This window comes from Osmerus mordax, chromosome 4 (genome assembly GCF_038355195.1).
Source record: "Osmerus mordax isolate fOsmMor3 chromosome 4, fOsmMor3.pri, whole genome shotgun sequence".
Lineage (NCBI taxonomy): Eukaryota > Metazoa > Chordata > Actinopteri > Osmeriformes > Osmeridae > Osmerus > Osmerus mordax.
Window position 1 is genome coordinate 11,558,241 of NC_090053.1, and position 16,942 is coordinate 11,575,182.

The 16,942-nt window shown below is 38.5% G+C and overlaps 1 protein-coding gene across 2 annotated transcripts; it reads right to left on the bottom strand.

The window, feature by feature from the left end:
* Positions 1-3,848: 3,848 nt before the first annotated feature.
* nr2f2 (nuclear receptor subfamily 2, group F, member 2) lies at positions 3,849-10,320 on the bottom strand. 2 transcript variants are annotated; one of them, XM_067234964.1, is made up of 3 exons: positions 9,494-10,320; positions 8,025-8,552; positions 3,849-6,216 (listed from the first exon to the last, which is right to left on the bottom strand). In XM_067234964.1, exons 1-3 carry the CDS (start codon positions 9,948-9,950, stop codon positions 5,942-5,944), a joined length of 1,260 nt encoding a protein of 419 aa, XP_067091065.1. In that variant the 5' UTR covers positions 9,951-10,320; the 3' UTR covers positions 3,849-5,941. The 2 variants fall into 2 exon arrangements, with proteins under 2 accessions (XP_067091065.1, XP_067091064.1); XM_067234963.1 differs by having other exon boundaries at positions 8,025-8,570.
* Between the last annotated feature and the right edge of the window lie 6,622 nt (positions 10,321-16,942).

Below are 16,942 nucleotides of genomic sequence, written 5' to 3' on the forward strand. Positions count from 1 at the left end.
GTAGGCTGTTATTATTCTATGATTAACTTGACTCAATAATAGTTTGCTTGAGGATGTCAACGTGAACGCGGACAAGAATATTCAATAGAATATTTTGAAACAAATATTATTAATTGGCTATGGTAATTAAATTTGTCACATTACCTTTTCCATTAGCAACTTATACTTTTCCATTGACGATAGATTTACAAAAAGAAACACAACCAACATGTTTGCAAGTAAAGCATTATGGCTAGCCTATTAACCATAATTTGTATCACGCGCTGATGAACCGTGCATGTAATTAGTCAATCATGGTATATCAAAAATAGGCCTTTATAGGCCTATACAGCATGTCAAAGCTCCTTAAGGTCTTTGGACTCAGTATCAATAAAAAGATTGTCGAAAATGTTATATTAAACAAAGTTGAATAAAATGTTATATTAAACAAAGTTGAATAAATGACAAGGGACAGTCTGCCGTGGGTGTATCCTAAATAAGAGTATTAAAGTCTCAAATGTTCATAAGATTCTCATCGCTGATCCATCCAGTTACTCCTCTTTGTAATAAGGCTTCACTGTCTTCTCATTCCTCATTGGATCATCTGTGATGTCACCTAATTCATGTGAAGTTGAAATAATAAAGTGTTGTTGTAATTACTTTTGTAAAGAAAAAAGAATGTATAAAGTCCTTACTTGTCCTGTCTGGTCGAGTTGTTCCCGCGTCTTTGTCTCAGTCTGCTCAGCCTCCAAGTTCGGTGGGACCTGTCCTGCAGGCCAATTTGTGGAACTGCAAATGAGGTGGCCAACTTCTTCAGCTCCCAAGACCATCCTGGAGCGCGCATTAGCCAACTATGTCCGCTCATCCAGGGATGCCAATGTATTGAATTTAAAATGAATTATTATTTAAACTAGAATTGCAAAGATGTTATTCCCTCCCATATGCAGTTTTCTTCTTTCCCTTCCCATAGCCACTGAATGTAGTGCCACATTGAAAGGCTGATACTTTCTTTCCATACTGCCATACTGGTGTCGACTGGCCCCTCTGCTTAGCATCCCCGATAATTCTCATTTGGATCAGGGGGAAACTATTAATTGCAGGAGTGCTTATTTAAAACTCTGGGATCACGCAATTTTATTCGACGTCATGATGACATACCGGCATAACATTCACTAAGGTTTGGTGTAGCCTACTGTGGCAAATGCAAAACCATCGCTTCCACAGTGGGCCTATAGCCTAATAATAACATACTAGATTTATTAGCCTATTATCACATTATACACATTAAAGAGATATCTATCGATCGACTGATCGATCGATAGATAGATACATACATGCATGCATAGCATACATAGATACATAGAAGATGGAAGAACACGTGCACAAGTTACTGAGCAGCAAGCGGACAGTCAAATTTTCCGAGGACTCCGCAGGTCTTGGAAGTGACAGTTCTTTAAATAGCGGGTAGATGGCACAATTTTCTAACATTTAGAGAGAACGCATGACGCCGGGCACAGAGATCTGTCTAAAACACTGTATTAAAAAATGACAAAGTAGAATACTTACTGAAGTTGACAAGACTACGACTGGCGACGTATTCTTTAGTCCAACACACCTAAACAGGTATTCTTATAGAAGGCCAACAATTAAGGATAGACCAAATGTCTTCAACACTAAATCGAGCAAGATAGATTAACAATGGTCCCTTTCGGCCTATACCGTCTTTTTGCAAAACATGACGTCCCTTTTACTTTTACTGGGTAGTGACAGGCAGTATAGGCTACCGGGTTTTCTGGCGTCGGACCACATTGACCTGCCTCTCAAATTAGGATGTATTTGAGTAGGCCTATTCGAATCGAGGAGAAGTTCACCTATAAGAGTTTTTGGAGGGAAGATTATCAGTCAAGTCGTGAGAAAATGTCATGACTTATAATTCGTTTTCTTGTCTATCTAGGACACGCGAACTGGAGCTCCCTCAAGACAGAGGATTGCCCGAGCTCCCAAGAGACTTGTGTGTGTATACGGTGGTGTTGGATGATCAGTTATACGTTATCAGATAACTAATGCAAGAAATCAATTGATATATTGAATGAATGTTGTAACATACAGTAGGCTATAGCATGTGGACACCCGGACATGGCATTAGGGACCTTCAGCCACAAAAACGCATGTCATAATTTAAACGAGGTAATTAATGGGTCCATATATTTTGAAAGATAAGATACTAGTGCAACGTACATAAACGACAGTTCTGAACATGTGTGTGTGTGTGTGTGTGTGTGAGAGAGAGACAGACCGACAGAGAAAGAGACAGCGAAAAGGTGAGAGAGAGAGACAGAAAGAGGGTGAGAGAGAGAGAGAGAGAGAGAGAGAGAGAGAGAGAGAGAGAGAGAGAGAGAGAGAGAGAGAGAGAGAGAGAGAGAGAGAGAGGACATATTGGCGGGACTGCAGCATTCAAAAGCGGAAAGCAAAGACAAAGATTTAGCTAAATCTGTTTTAGTTAGGGCCCTACGATCTATGCGAAGTTTAATCGCAAATTGAAGTAGTACATTTTCCTCAAGGATTTAATAATATGACATTGGATTGAGTGGTGACTCATTAGTTTGTTAATAAAGGAGAATAAGTGCAAATAATAGTTCAGCTTCAACACGCTGTCAACTAAAATCCACACCAGTAAAGCAGTGGTCCAAAAGACTCCAAACTTATTGGCAATGGCATGAGCCATTAAAAATGAGGGAAAGGGCATTCAATGTAGAGTTATCCTTGACAATTGTAAGATATAGCTAATGTCGTCTCAAATAAACGTTTATCTTAAGTTATGTTAGCAGTATGCCTTTAGTCTACGAAAACGGTATTCAGTGTTAGCCCTATATTAATGGATTTGCGTGGTAAGATATAGCAGTTAAGCAAATGGGCTTGAGGTAGCTAACATTAGTGTTTTTGGAATCGAAGAAATTGTCATATAAATAGCCTATTCCTTTTCACCCTTGCCCCGGGAAGCCTAGATTCGTTTTGACAAGAACAGCAAGGATAACAACAATCACTATAGGTTATGAAAATATTGGGGCGTTTCGACAGATATCGGCTTATAGCCTAATAGCTATTATTGATGACTCTGTCTGCTTTTGCGGTATGGTTTCTCTTATGCATGAACCGTGGCCATAGCATTCGTTGCAGTATTGACTACGGGGACACAGATTAAAGGACAGTTTTGAAGCCGGGACGGCACGCTTGATCTCCATCGTCAAATTCCAAATAAAAGACTGCTAAACTTGGGGTGGAGTCCGTCGTGTTAAAAAGTTTGTCTAATGGATTGATGGTCTATCTTTTCAACTTTAAAGTAAGGAAACCATAGGCTATAACCTCTAAATGCATTTTCCATAAACTGCAAGTGGCCTACATTTTATATATAGTCAACCGACAAGGCATTGCCTGGACAGTAAACGTTTGAATTTGAAATAAATTAGGCCTATGTAACATCACAATATCAGGTTAACCCACAATCTATCTCCGTTTTTGTAACAAATAACTTTAAGTTAACTTAGTGACTGAACTAACTAGCACACGCCTTGTTAACAAGGCCAGCATATTTGAGACAACAGAAAATAATCGTCAACCAAAAGAAGCCAGTCTCTCTCTCTCTCTTCCTCTCAGAAGGAGGAATTTAAGCAGAATGTAAACTTGCTCTCTCTGTTGCTCTCTCTCTCTCTCTCTCTTTCTCTCGGTCTGTCTCTCTCTCTCTCTCTCTCACACACCTACTTTGACCCAGACAGGACTATGTGCACGCGCACACATACAATAGTTTCAATGGTAATAAGCAAACATAGTAAACTTTTGTTTTCAAATTCATAAATTATAATTTAATACCAATAACAAATTTACAGCAGAATGCTCGTTTACAATAAGCTAACACAAACAAACAAGAATTGTGTTTAACTATAAACTTTCACACACACTCACATGTATCACTTGCAATTAATAATCATAATAATAATAATAATCGTCATAAAAAAAGTATCTATACGTTATCAATACCCTGCAGTCATATATTTTTATATATTTATATAAAAACGTGGGTCAGTTTAAACTGTTCATAATTACAATCATGTATCATTCTCTGGTCCATATGTGGCATGGGAACAGCCAAAGATCAGTATTCAATCAACTACACAATATGATCCCTTTTTATCCGACCACAACATGGTGTCTTGTGTGTTGAAGAAAAGCCTCAAAACAAGGACAAAATTGCTAGCTTTCACACACATGTACGCACGCATGTGCACATGCATGCACAAACACACGCGCACGCACACTCACACACACACGCACACATACATGCACACAGACACACAGACACACACACACAAGGCATCTGTCGTAGACCGAAGGAGCAGAACACTAAGTCAAAATAGTACTCCTTTCCAAACCAGCTCACCCTGTTTAGTCTAAGCCTAATATTGAACTTTTGTTTCTTTTTTAAATACAAGGGCTAGTGTACTGAATGCACAGATTATATCTATACAGTCAAAAAACATTTACATTTATATATATCAAAGGTAAAATAGGTTAGCGACCTGTGGCCATGCATTCACAGTCTAAATACATGAAAAGAAAACATTTGTCGTAATATGTATATACATTACAAACATAACTTTCAGTGCTACTAGCTAAGTCTGCCACTTAATTTGAAGACGTATTACCGAAAAAATGGCAACCACAGATTTCTTAATCACATATACTTTGTATAAAGGAAAACTCGTTGAAATGAATTGACCTATATTTACAACAATACTGCTTCTAATAAATGTTTTCAAGTGAAATGCTCAAGCATAAGACTGAAGTTTCAAATCTAATTGTGTTCTATAGGCCTACTTAATCAACATTTTGATAAGAAATTACATCGCGCTTGTCAGGCACTTAATGCTTGAAGTGAAGGGTGACATTTCAGGGAGGTCATAATAATACTGCTATTAAACCCTTTTCCAGCAATGTAAAAACATATGACCCATGACCATTTGAAAATAGGTATGGATAGTTGTTTTACTTTAGCCAAAGTTTAGGCTATAGGCTATGAATCATCGTTGAACAGAGATACTTAAAGGCTACATGTAAGTATGAGGGTTTCATTTGCATTAATACCATTTAAAGGTAGAATTAGGGTGGCCTGTACCGTCGCATAGGCAGTTGTCCCTTGTAAAATCTCAGTTTAGAGCGGATTTTCCACTGACTAGCCTAACTGGAAACAGTTACAGAAGTAACTGGACCCTGACAGTCCATCTATCAACCTTTAAAACAAGCAAATTATTTAGCTGGGTCAAAAAGTTACACTAAAAACTGGAAAACACCCTTTCCCAGTTAATTGGGCCATCTTGAGTAAGTGCGCTTGCAGCATTAAGCATGTATTTTCATAAGCCTTTTCCTATTGCTGTGGATTAAATTTTAATTCTTGAAGAACATTTGTACATTACTTTACTGTTTTAAAATAATTCATGGTTTTAGAAAAGAACACCACCTGTACTACATAATCACATATGCCGGTTTGGAACCAGAAAGAAGGAACAAAATAAAAATACAAAACACAGCTATAGATACATGGACACAGGACAAGTAGGTTGGAAAAAGAAAACTTACTTTTTCTTTTCCCTTAAGTTTTTTTTTCCAATTTTTCATTTTAAATGCACTTTATAGATTTGTTTTCCTTTTAAGGATTACCAAAATCCTTTTCATATTTTTTTGTTTCATTTTCTTCTTTCTTAAAAAATGGATAAGAAGCCGGTTGTTCCGAATGACACTGGGAGCTTTTATCTGCATTTTGAAAGTTCACTGGATGTCTCAATTTTAAAATTCACAGTCATTTCACAATGTCTTTCTTCATGAAAGCGAGCTCGTGTAACAGCCGTTTTCCTTCTACAAAAGAGGCTCTAACCATTGTAGTCTTAGCCCCTTTGTTCATTCCTTCTGCTTACTGAATTGACATGTAAGGCCAGTTAAAACTGCTCCCCGAAAGCAACATATCCCTGATGAGGGTTTCAATTGGGGTTTTACCTACCAATCGGACGAAAAATAATTGCTCTATGACTGAAGAAGAGACTGTGCGGAGCGAAGGCAAGCGAAGTAACAACTTCCCAAAACGAGTTGGCTGATTGGGATACTGGCTCCGAACATATTCCTCCAGGGCACATTGAGACTTCTCTTGCAAACTTTCCACATGGGCCACATCTGAGAGGCCACAAGCATCTAGAGGAAGACAGAAAAACATTAATCATGTTGGTTTCATAAATATAAACTTTTAATACATAGAAAAGTGGTAAAATATTACCACAATGCTCATAAATTAACTGACATATCAAATAAGCATATATGTACAATATATATTCATATAACATACAACAATAGTCTAATAGACTGAAATCCTCATGATATCACATGTACAGTATTTCTGACAGCAATGGAGGCCTACCACCTACATCAATGTTCATACTGAGTCCATTGTTTATTCAAGACAGCACTTTCCATGTATTATATTTTGTTGAATTGACCTTATCATTTAAAAAGAATTGTCCTAAAAGACTGAGTTTTCATCATTTAATATGTCTATTTCATGAAAAAAACTACTATCTGTGGTGCTAATAAATGTGTAAATGTACACTTGAACCTGACAAGAGTTTTCCTAAATACAACCAGTTAGGATTGCTCTCACCCCCCCCCCCCCCCCCCTCTCTCTCTCTCTCTCTCGCCGACAAAAACATGCACGCTCGCACGCACGGAAGAGGGGAAAGGGTTAGGAGTTGTGACCTCTGCACATTTCGCTTCAGGAGTAGGACTACAACCCGACAGGCAACCTCGTTTAAATGAGTTGGGGGATACGGAATTTTAAGATATAATGAATACACATTCATTGAGTAGGCTATACAACGTGACTAGTTACACTGCCAAGATGTGTACAATGACATATTCGGTAGGAAATGTAAATAAATAAATCTTAAGTGTTATAATTAAAAGTCGACCAATATGCGAAGGATGTAAAAAAAAAAAAAGAAGCATTCATGCATTTTGGCTATATAGTAATTGTGAATACCAAATACTGCCTAGCGTTATAATGTATGAAGCAAATTATTTCCGCACGTCCATTACCTTTTTAAAAGTTAAATGTAAGTATGTAGAGGACTGTAAGAATATAGCCAGCACGTTTGGATTATGACCCAGTTATAGAGTGTGTCCAGAATATCTGAATATATAAACTATCAGTTAGAACACGTTTAATGATTGAGCACATCAATCTAAACGTGCCTTCATAAGGCAACAAATCGTATGCTTCTATGCATTTTCTAATTCCTGTATTTTTGGTGGCTTGACAAAGCCTACGTTGTGGGACGGGCTGTAATGTGTGTGAATGGAGCATTAAGCTAGTCTTTCCTTTTCTACCACCCCCCTCCCCCAAGGGGTGACATCATTTATATCTGTCATTTTGTGCAATCTGTCATTTTGTGCAATTATATGTGCATTTGCACATATAAACCAGAGATTGGACATAGGCCTACATATAAGCTTACTAATGATAAGTAAAGTACTACTAAAGAGACATCTCATCGTCAGTCCTGTGATATTTCACACTAGCAATAGCAAGTAGCCTGTGTCATAGCTTAATGCTATTTCGCAGAGTTTGAAGGAACACTTGCACAGGGACATTATGTTTACGTACTTTCTTTATTAAACTAAAACTTTGTATGATATCCTAAAAATCGTATGTGTGATTGTAAATTACTTTAGGGTAAAGTAGTACATGGGGATGGATTCTCAACAAATTGAACGAAAATAATTATATTATTGCTAAATCATTCAATGCAAATGGACGCCCATTATGCTCTCGCTGCAATCGGCTACCCAGGGTTTACGACAGGCCGTAGGCTAACTTGACATTTCAATTACCTTATTGTCTTCAATTGATAATCTAGACCCCTTTTTGAACAATGAGTTTAAAATGTTTGACACATGCATAAGCCTAGCCTACTACACGCACACCCAACGGATTCATTGGAGCTTACCTGAAGTGAAAAGTACAATTGCCTTCAAGCAGCTGTATTCAGCAGAGTCAACGTGCAATGCTTTAAGCTTTTCCACTTGTTCTTGGAAGATCCTAATGTGGTCCATAAAGGCGACCACTCTGTCCGCAGACATGGGGGAGGCGTGAAGGCCAGCCGCCGCAAGAAGTGGAGCCACATGGAGAGGCATGGAGCACTGCGCGGCGTTGAGCACAAACAACTCACTCCAGGTCAACCTCAGAAGAGCCACCTGGTCAGTAATCTGAAGGTCTGGAAAGAATGGGATATTCCTGGCCCACTCCACGGCGCTGAAGAGCATCCTGGCTGCAAGTTCACAAATGTTCTCGATACCCATGATGTTGTTGGGTTGCATGCATTGACTGCCATACCGGGACGTAGGATACGGCTCCGCTCTTAGCAGAAGAGAGATATATCCGGATAAGTAAGAATGGCAGTGCAGTGGGTCCCCATTTGTCAAGGCGAACTGGCCGTGGTGTGGCTGTGTGGGTGGCATCCGTCCCCTTTGCACCGCTGCAGTAAAAAGAGAAACTGCAGATATTGATACCTGAATTCTATACATCATGAGACCATGTATTCTGACCTTGCACGCAGTAATGCTACATGATAACAGTCAAATTGAGATGAATGGGAGTATAAGCAATCGCCATTGTTCTGATTGTCAAAGATGCCTACATGTTCAAGTGTAGGCTTATGGCTTATCCTGTGTTTGTATTTAAGACAGAACACTTTTTAAGCAATGGCTGAGATGCATATTCCTACATGTTGCTAGCATCCTTATCGACACAACCTGAGCCTTTCCAATCAACTAAATATTGTAGAGAATGCCTTTGCATAAATCTGTAAATTTGGCTGTTTTGTTGGGCCTCAGCAACATGAGTAGCCTAGAAATAGGGAAAGGCAGACCTTGCATGCTTTATCCTACCTTTAACCTACTTAGTGAACAATTTAGCTAGTTATACTACAAACTATTTTAGACTAAACACGAAACACAATTAAGATATATGCTATGTATGCCTTATGCTGATTAAAGCCCCGCTTTCGGATCGAGATAAACAGTAATGGGGGATAAGGGCTAGCCTACACACACGTTGTCCTCTTTCGACACTCGCCATAATAGCGCGTTTGTATTCAAATCCAGATGAATATCTATTGACTGACCATCCATATCAAGAATAATGTTAAATTCTAAAGTGTTGAATCGCAGTCACATGACTGAAATAGAAAATAATGCGTTAGACTGGAACTATTCTTTCGAACGCTAAAATGTAGGTTTGATGAGCTCCGTATCGAGCACAAGAGCAAGCGGCTCCATTGCGTGTCTCGGCCGTACAGCCGAGAGAGGAAGACCCGGGAGAGGATATAGTGGACCGAAGCATACAACTACACAATTCATTCACCGCACGAGGATTCACATGACAGATACATCAGTAAGAAAACAAAAATCCCAATACCTTCCCGTCTCATGCCAACTTTTAGGCATTTTTTAAGGCGACAGTACTGACACTGATTGCGATGGTGCTGGTCAATTGGACAATTCCTGTTGGCACGGCATGTGTAACTGAGGTTCCTTCGTACGCTCCGTTTGAAGAAGCTTTTACACCCTTCGCAAGTAAACTGGCCATAATGTTTACCGCTAGATTTATCACCACAAACCACACATTCTATGTGTTGCGGTTGCTGCTTTTCCGATTGACTCTGCGTCGTCTGGTTTGTCGGCGTAGATTGCGTGTTGTTTGGGGGTCCTTGGACGGGTGTCTGAGGGGTCGGAGGGGCGACCTGAGAGGCTGTCAGATTCAACTGGCCTGGTTGAGGGGTTGGAAGGGATAGTCCTCCTTGGGCTTGCGAAGAAAGAGTACCTTGAGTGTCAGCCACATCGTCCTGGGAGCCTCTCCACACTACCATTGCCATATCTATCAGTCAACGAAAAGAAACTTTTTGTCTGCCGTTTTTGGTGTAGCGATGATCGTTTAGCCTAAGGAATGCAAAACGTTATACTCAATATAGGCGAGTCAAGTAATTGTCAATACCCTACTTTATTCAAATGTCCGTGGAATCTTCCGAAAAATGTCGAGATATCTAAGGGCTATCGCTGTTGCAGCCGCTGCGAAGCTCACGTTTCAAAACTGATGTGATGGCGAGCTGAGTCGCTGCCTTTCGCGTAAAGGCCAAGTCCAGGGGCGCTTACAGTCAGCCATCCAGGAGACCCATCAAGGGAAAAATGTTGACTAAATGATTGTAATAATGAGACGAGGTATGGCTATTCAAGAAACCGAACAGCAAATTGCACACGACGTGACAGCGGCATAAAACGCAATTGATGTACACACTGGCAGCGAGTGCTATCAAGTTCCAGCACGAGTCTTGAGGAAAATCATCAACTGGTAAAAAAATATTGCTGCTTCTCCTTTTTCTTCTTGTGAGGTAAAGCGCGAGCAGCGGCGCGCAACTGAAGCCAATGCTTGGGAGCTTAGAATGAAGTCAACTCTCCGACGAGCAAATGATTGCCTTCTAAAACAAAAAGATCACAACCTAGAACCTCCTTCATGCGCAGAAAAATAATAAGAAAAAGAATAGAGAATCAAAGTGATCAAATATGTTAAAAAGGGGGAGGTTAGGAAATGATTGCGATTTGTAGGAGTTGGGCAGGCAGAATGCTTTCTCTCTGATCAGCTCACTGAGCTCTCTATATAGTGAACTTTGACACGACTGCTGCAACTTAGCACACGTTACCATGGAGATGAGCTGCCATATAAGGAAAGTGACTGTGTTTGACTGGTCAGAGCTCACGGACCTCCCCCTGAACCCCATTGGCTAGTCGGTATTTGTGCTACTTGGTGCCTTGCCAAAGCACGGATAAGGGTCGGGAGTGCTGCGTGGTCCTAAAAGGAGAAGTATTAGGATGGGGTACCGTGTTTGTAGAATAGGCTAACAAAAAAATCGACAATATGGTCTGCAAAATAAAATAATCTTTCCGGATTCACTTCTCTGTGTAGGATAATGCAACAAAATGTCCAAGATGATTAGTTTAAATTAGTGATTAGTTGCCCACTCTAAGAAGGATGATGATTAATAGTCTAAAATTATCAATATTTTTCCTATTGTTGGCTACCCGGAGAGATTGTTAGGCTGTTACCCTACTACACACACAAGATAACAGACGCATTTGATTAATATTTAAGAATCCAAATGAAATATAGGTCTACAAAGCTATGATAATAGGCCTTTTTGACTCATGTAGCCTAGCCCGAGCGAAATATAAATTCCTAAATAGCCTGTTTATAAAAAAATATTGTCATTTTTTTAAACGTTTTTCAGACAAGTAGCCTATAAGACCGTTTTTCTAAATGTTATGTTTGTTTATGTTCATTGAGGCATAAACTCATCTGGGACAGTCCATACTGGATGGATGAGTTTCTTCTTTCAGAACATCCCAACACCAAGCATGATAAAGGATAGCTTACATGAACATCATTATTTTAAAATAGGTTATACAGACTAGGCCTGCACAATAAGCAGCCAACTACTGATTACATTTAGAGAAGATTTACGAGGACAATATGCCTACATATTTCTTACGATAACAGTGTTGAAGCAGAACAGGTCGAATTTAGAAGTTACAGACTGTTAAAACAATTAGGGCAGAAATAGGCAATAATTAAACGTAGTTCTATACTGCGATCCCGATAAAGGTGTCACTATGATTGTAGTTACTGCTTATTTTCAATGCAGGGAGTGTTATGAAATGTTCAGCACGACCTTAGGCCCTAGGTCTGTTGGAATAACCTACTGACCAAAGCATTGTGAAAAATTAATGTCTATCAGAATCAGTTAACAGCTTCTCGTTTATTAAAAGCAGAGTCTCTCCTAGGAAGAAAAACACTTAGGCCTACATCATCAAACATTTTCATTAACTTTTCAACCTATATGGTACACACAGAATAGGATAGGGCTATTATCTTACGCAAAGACACTGATTCAGGAAGTTTGAGAAATAGGCTAATAGGCAAGTGCTCTATGTGATCTGCAAGTAGCCTATAACTGTTAGGTTAATGTCAGTTTTCAACAGCTTTACTTGTGGTAGCTGTACTTTCAAAATCACTAGGTGCTGTCAATGTTGGGTTCAGTGAAAAATGTACAGAGTTAAATCACAGCTTAGGTTGTCAGTGAAAGAAACTGCTGCAACATGCAGGATCTCAGGCTCAAATACAGTATATGGGTGCCCCCTAGCGTACAGATTCGTTCGGTCTCGAAAACAGACTCATTTAGAGAAGAGCCATCCACCAAGGAAACTTCAGTCCCCTGTCTTTCACACTGACTAAAGCGCAATAACGTTGGCTCATTTGAGACTGATTAGGCTACTGTTTCTTGAAATATTCATCTTAATGGCTCAGACAACGTCGTAATTGTGTGTGATTTTCTGTTTAACTACCGTAAGGTGCTCTGAATAAGGTAAACACCGTAGTTTTATGTTTTTAAATGTAGGGAAACCTACTTTAGACATAGACCAACTGTGTGCGCCTGTAGATAACAAGTCTTTAGTTCTAAAGTTTAATTATGGATTCTACATGTCACACTGCATTGGTGAGTATCACGTTTATAGTTTGTTTATATAACGTATAACTAAAATAATTGTTTGGATGTCTCATAGGGATTTGAAGGTGAAATAACATTAAAGCTACAACTAGATCCATTAATTATAGGCTAATATGTTCAATAATCGAATATGGTTTGCACAACTTACAATATTCAACCATTTTCACAATATCCTATAGTGGAAGGACGGATGATTCATGACAAGCTAATCATTGATTATGATCGGCTTATTTTTTATGGTAGGCTACTACATATAGGCGAGTCTTATTGGTTGGTGAATTACATTGATTGTGAGGCAGACATATACTGTACGTATAGGCTACATATTCTCACAAACGTACCAAATGCATATGTTGTCGAATCGTCCGTAGTGTGTTGCATCTTCTCTCTATCCAGAATAACTTAATCTTCTCTTTCTCTCTCTCTCTCTCTCTTTCTTTCTTTTCGAGATATTGTTCAGATTCAACGGAAAAAGGTGTCCTTTTCCACCGGAATGAAAGAAAAAATATTTTTTAGAAAAGTCACTTATAGCGTATAAAAGATTAAGAGAGCGAAAAAAGATTATTAAACAACTTTATCAATTAGGCTAATGTGCTGAACCTTGTTTGTATGTCGACTTCTCTTCTTGGACAGAACATTGACAAACCTATGCCTCTAGAAATGACAAAAGTATAGGATAATAATGCAGCAAGAATATAGCCTACTCCGGTGCGCCTTTTCTGTTCCAGCCTATGGTCAAATCGCACCTCTACGCTGCCGCTTTGTGTGGGTTGGTTGAGAATGAGAGGGGAGGGGGTGCAGTCAGAACAGACACCTGTCTTTTAGCGGGCAATAACTGGTATGATGCTCTAATGCTGTGATGTTGAAGCTTAATTGCACCATTTTAACTATAAAAAAGATACATCCCTATTTATTTATAAGAAAACATAATAGAATGTACGCATTCTAACTCAATTATTGAATATAAATGTGTTTTAGTATTATTTGTGTTTAAAAAATATATAATTATGATTGTTATTATCAGTATGCGTGTTGTTATTATAATTTATAGCCCATCGTTAAGTGTTATAATTATTTTAGTGAGAACGATAGTTTGTGTATGTGTGTGTGTGTCACTTCAATTTCTACAAGTTCACTGTATGATTTATAAGATTTGTAGGCTATAGCGTTAGTTCTTTATGGTAGAATGCATAAATACTGCACTAGAAGACTAAAATACAGACCTGAGTCAAAGTAATAGCATGCCAGAACAGCTATTTTGTCTGGATATTAGGCTAATAAAATGCACATTATGAACATAAGAGCTAATTAAAGGTATAAAGCTTTCCCTGATAAACCGCTCCTTAGCCTATAAGGTTGTCCTTTAGACAGAATCTTGAAGCACAGGCTCAGCAAGCTTCCAAACACAATAGCGCACCCCATCGCGACTCACATCGATTAGGACTAGACTCGAGGATGTTACCGTGCTAAATATTTACTGATCACACACAAATAGCAAGATCTTTAACGATTTTATACTCAGGGCGCCGTGAAAAGGGTAAATCGCTTTATTATTGTTTATAAAGAAAAGCGCGCGGGGACACAGGGCTGTAAAATGTGCCCCAATCTGGAGAACCACAGTTAGGTAAATCGATAAATAGTGCTTGGCCAAGTTAGTGTTTGAAATTCACGCCCGTGCTTTGAAAAGCCTTTCACTCATGTAACAGGTTAAGCAAACACTCGAGCTTGTAGCCTATCTCTTGAAGTGATACAAACATTCGACAGATTTGGCCGACGAATGCTCGAACTAATAATCAACATGAAAGCAGTTAGGCTAATAAGCATATATTGGAGATTACTTTTTCGTACATACATCTTGATTGGTGTCTTGATTTTTTTGTCAAATGTGGTCAAATTTGGAACGAAGGCTTATGCCCAAATTCTGATCATATAACTCGGATTTTTCTTTTACTTTGCGTCGTGTGGGTCAAGCGGCAGATGATACCCCGTGCCTTGGATAGAAGGAAAGACGAGGATGAAAGTTCACTTTAATCTTATCTTTCCCTTCACCAAGTTCGTGGAGTGGGAGATAGAGAGATACTGACTGAAGGTCTCCTGATTAACCCTTCCAGGCCCAACTGGGAGCAAAGGTTAACCAGGCTAATCAACTTGAAGAGTCTGATTGAATTAGATGACAAGGTGTCAAGGAAGAAACATCATTCTTCCCAGACTTCTAAAATCTCCCTGTGACCAGAAAGTCACATTAAAAATTATACAATTATTTGTCTTCCTTAAAATGTTAACCATTATCTTGAAAATATGAAACAGATAAGGTGTTCATGCAAACTGTAACAAATGCAAACTGTCAATTAGTATAGCAGAATGCCCAAATAAATACAGATCTTGGAAGTCTTCAACCTACTTCCTCAAAACCATTTGGCATTGGTTTTGGGAGTCTTCTTAGTGTTGAACATACAAGTGTGATTGGCAGAATGCAGCAGAAGCAAATGAGCAGCTGCTGATCGCAGAGTGAGTATATGTGTCCAGTCTGCCACCAAACCAATAGGGCCTCGTTGTCCAAGGATGACAATAGAACAGGAGCTATAAGTTTAGACCCATTACACACAATACCTTTTCCTCCCTTAAGTTATACTTATTGCTACATCAATCTTCACAAACTTAACACCATGTATTTCAGATAAACCTGTTGACAATTATCATAAAGAATTGATCACGTGTTATATATTTTTATATCTCTAACCCTCACCCTAACTGTTGGAAACATAACTAACTGTCGGAAAGTTTTGACTGGAGAACTAAAGAGTTATTCATGTACTCTATGATAAGTAAGTTATGAGAAGTCACAGCATATTTTAACATTGACAAACAAATATATTTTGTGAATGTGCCAAAAACTGAACTTACTTTTAACCTCAATAGGCAATTTTTTTTTTGCTGGGCTTTAGGATTGGAAGTTGCCAAACATTGTGATCCATACATCTTCAGATCAGCTACTCAAAATGGTCACACCTCTAACTTAAAGCAGTACCTCTGAAGTGTGATAGTTTTAGTGCATTTTATCAGTGTGTTCATGTGTGTGTGCATGTTTGGTTGTGAAGTCCATTTAGCAGTGTGTATCACTCTTCTCGTTGTGTCTTTGCCCTAAGGGCCTATGTAAAAAGCAATAGATTCAAGACAGCTCACAAAGTTCAATTTGCCATTGACAGATTAAAATGTCAATTTAAACAGTAAAGGATTCATCTGTCTCCATGATCTCTACTTAGGCTCACTCCCAGTGTGCTACAGTTACTGTCTCCTTAAAGTGTTTGAATCATAAACATTATGATGGTCAATAAGAACAACAAAGACACAACATAAATCTTGCCTTGAGTTGTTTGATGTAATTAAGAGATGGAGTTGTAGATAGGTTAGTATACAGGTAGGTGATGTAGGCTACTGTAGCATGCTGAGGGAAGACAGAGGATATCATTTTTTAACAGCCAATCTTTTAGCAAGACACAGGTTGTCACATGGTGTAGATGTGTTCACCTGTTGTGATTAAGTGAGATTGATAGCAGAAGCCGCCTGGTGGTGTACCTCCCCTCTTCACAAACAGAGGATGGATGTGTGAGAATGTGTAGTTATTAGTTTGTAACAACTACTGATGTGCTTTCAATCCTTCTAGAAATCAAACACATTCATGATATGATACTTAATCTTAAGCCTTAAATTCTGTAGGTGTTACCATAATAAATAACCATACCCATGCTGGGCTGTATAACAAACTTTTGCATCACATGTCATGAATTTGCTGAACAGCAATGTTTTGTGGTATAAAATATATGTTGTTTTTATAAACCCTGTAAAGGTAATTGTTGTCTTATAATTGTACAATCAACAATGGAAATAAACTGTATAATAACTTACTTAGTTGTGTCTAATTGCCTCCCGTTGCATCAAATGAGTTAATGTTTCAAAATGATTCCTGATTTATATCCACCATTCCAATTGAATGTAATTGAAGAAAAGCACAATTATATTTCTGTTACAATAACTATTTGAAAATGTCAAACAACAGGACAAAAATAGAGCTTACTCAGTTGCAAAGGCCTTACATTTGAATTAATTAGAGGCTTGAACCTGACATTTTTATGATGTAGCATGAAAATAAAAGGTCTACATTGGTAGGGGAGGATGTAAAATGATATAAAAAAAGGTTTTCCACATACATCCTGTTACTCTCACTGACTCAGCCTGAACCTAATTATAAACCATTGGATCTCAAGTTATCAAGAAATATAAATATTTTCAGAAGTAATCAAAAAGGA